Source organism: Portunus trituberculatus, chromosome 26 (assembly GCF_017591435.1).
Source record: "Portunus trituberculatus isolate SZX2019 chromosome 26, ASM1759143v1, whole genome shotgun sequence".
In the NCBI taxonomy this organism is placed as follows: domain Eukaryota; kingdom Metazoa; phylum Arthropoda; class Malacostraca; order Decapoda; family Portunidae; genus Portunus; species Portunus trituberculatus.
This window is the reverse complement of record NC_059280.1, coordinates 2308738-2311452: the sequence shown is the minus strand read 5'-3', so window position 1 is coordinate 2311452 and position 2715 is coordinate 2308738. Positions and strand designations below refer to the sequence as shown.

General features: G+C 39.4%; 1 protein-coding gene across 2 annotated transcripts in view; it reads right to left on the bottom strand.

Annotated features, from left to right (window-relative positions):
* Positions 1-871: 871 nt before the first annotated feature.
* The window catches only part of LOC123509180 (probable serine/threonine-protein kinase dyrk2), a 4938-nt gene continuing 3094 nt past the window's right edge, over positions 872-2715 (bottom strand). For both annotated transcript variants that reach the window (XM_045263373.1, XM_045263374.1), the window contains 3 exons: positions 2423-2715; positions 2053-2131; positions 872-1384 (listed from right to left, as the gene is read on the bottom strand). The exon at positions 2423-2715 is cut by the window's right edge and continues 1223 nt beyond it. In XM_045263373.1, coding sequence (XP_045119308.1) covers positions 1241-1384; positions 2053-2131; positions 2423-2715 — 516 coding nt within the window. In that variant the 3' untranslated portion in view covers positions 872-1240. The remainder of the gene's footprint in view (positions 1385-2052; positions 2132-2422) is intronic.

Sequence of the window (2715 nt, the reverse complement as noted above, 5' to 3'; positions counted from 1 at the left end):
AACTTAGTCAGAACTTTGCCAAACTTTCACATAAACTTAAAACATCTCATAAACACAATAATTTCCATTTGAACTTCACTAAAACCTTTCTTAAGCTCAAAAAATGTCAAAAACACAGTATTTCTCATTAAAACTTAGTAAAAACTTGGCCAAACTTTCCTGAACTGGAAGAACTTGTCAGAAACACAGTATTTCTCATTAGAACTTAGCAGAACTTAGCCAAAACCTTTCTTAAGCTCAAAAAATTAACAGAAACACTATTTTCCATCAGAACTTAGTCAGAACTTGGCTAAACTTACTTAATCTAAAAAAAAACTTGCCAGAAACAGTATTTGTCATTAGAACTTATCAGAACTTGGTCAAACTTTCATATAATCTCAAAAACTTGACAAAAAACACAGTATTTCTCATTAAAACTTATCAGAACTTGGCCAAACTTACTTAATCTAAAAAAAAAATAACAAACACAATTTCTCATTAGAACTTAGTCAGAACTTGGCCAAAACCTCCCATAAACGTAAAAACTGAACAGAAACACTATTTTCCTTTCAGAACTTAGTCAGAACTTGGCCAAACTTACTTAATCTCAAAAAAACTTATCCGAAACACACTATTTTCCATCAGAACTTAGTCAGAACTTGTCAAAATCTTTCTTAAGCTAAAAAAACTTAACAGAAACACAGTATATGTCATTAAAACTTATCAGAACTTGGCCAAACTTAGTTAATCTAAAAAAAAAATTAACAAACACACAATTTCTCGTCAAAACTTAATAATAATAACAATAACACACACACACACACACACACACAAGGCTCTCTCTCTCTCTCTCTCTAATATTACTCTGTACTTTTAAATAGACTAGAAAAAATCTGTTTGTCTGTCTGTATGTTTGACTGACTGACTAGCTGACACACACACACACACACACACACTACAAATATTTGGGCTATTATTTGGACAACTTCCTCATATTTGGGCTATTTTTTGACTACCTCTATCTTTGGGCTATTTTTCCTTCATTTCTATTCCTCCTCCTCCTCTTTGGGCTATATTTTCTCATCAACCTCAATTGGGCTATTTTTCACCTTTGTAGCTTCCAGTTGGGCTATTTTACCTGTCCCTCCTCGACTGGGCTACTTTCTCCCCCTACAACTCCTGAATTGGGCTATTTTTTTCAACACAGGTACCAATTGGGCTATTTTGACACCCTCCTCCTGGATTGGGCTATTTTTCCAGGCTATCTGTCCCTGTTGGGTGGATTTGGGCTATTTCTGGCACTGGTGTGAGAGAGTGACGTGAGGAGGGACTCGGATCGCCTCAGTACCGTCCTGGCCAGCGCCGTGGTCAGGTCAAGGGTCACGGAGAGGTCATGCGATTTTGTCTGTGGGGAGAGAGAGGCTGTGAGAGGCTGGGGGAGAGAGAGAGAGAGAGAGAGAGAGAGAGAGAGAGAGAGAGAGACTCATATGGGGGATTAAAATAGTGAAGACTGTGGCCATTAATCTTCTGCCCTCCATAAACCCTTCCTAATGTCAATAAAATGGTCTAATGGTGCACAAAACTCAATTAAAATAGTGAAGACTGTGGCCATTAATCTTGTGGCCCTTGCTAATGTCAATAAAATGGTCTAATGGCACACAAAACTCAATTAAAATAGTGAAGACTGTGGCCATTAATCTTCTGCCCTCCATACACCCTTCCTAATGTCAATAAAATGGTCTAATGGCAAACAAAACCCTTAAAAACACGTCCCAGTACTGAAGGGGTTAAAATACCACCAATATCAAACTTAAAAAGAACAAAAGGCAATATTTGACCTTTAAATGAAGTTCTGTCATTGACGCAAAGTTGTCTGAAAGTTATTTAAATGAAACATGATTTTCCAGCCTTTTAAGAGGACATGACTAAATGAATTCTGGCCATTTACTTCACTAAAAGGTTATATTTGAGAGTGAAAGCCTTGCCGTTCATTAAAATGGCCAATATATATATAAAAATAATAATAATAAATAAATTGCAGTCATTATTATTATTATTATTATTATTACTTACTCTTCTTCTGTGGTTGCTTCTGGTGTTGTGGTGGTGGCGGTGGTGGTGGTGGTGGTGGTCGGTGTCTTCATAAGGGGGGCTGTGGTGGTGGTGGTGGTGGTAAAAACATTATATTAGACAAATGGATGCTGTGTGTGTGTGTGAGAGAGAGAGAGAGAGAGAGAGAGAGAGAGAGAGAGAGATAATAATAGCTCCTCCTTCTCCTCCTCTTCCTTTTTCCTTCTTCCTCCTCCTCCTCCTCCTCCTCCTAGAATGACAATAACAAAATCTTCCTTTTTTCCTCCTCCTCCTCCTCTTCCTCCCACACACACACACACACACACACACACACACACACACACACACACACACACACACACACAAAACTTACTTGAAATTGTTTATATAGATGACAAGTGCATTCTGGGAAGACAGATCGTTGCTTGGCGCTGTCTTCACCCTTGGCACAGTGGCGTGGTGCTGTGTGGCGAAGGAGGAGGAAGAGGAGGAGGAGGAGGAGGAGGAGGAGGAGGAAGAGGAGCATTTGAACCCAGCATTGTCGGAGATATTTGTATTTTCAACCCCCGACCTTTCGTGACCTTTTCTGCGGCTGTGGGGGTTTTTAGGGTCACAGTTAGGAATGGTAGTACTGCGGTCACTACCCCCAGACTCACACGAGAGGTC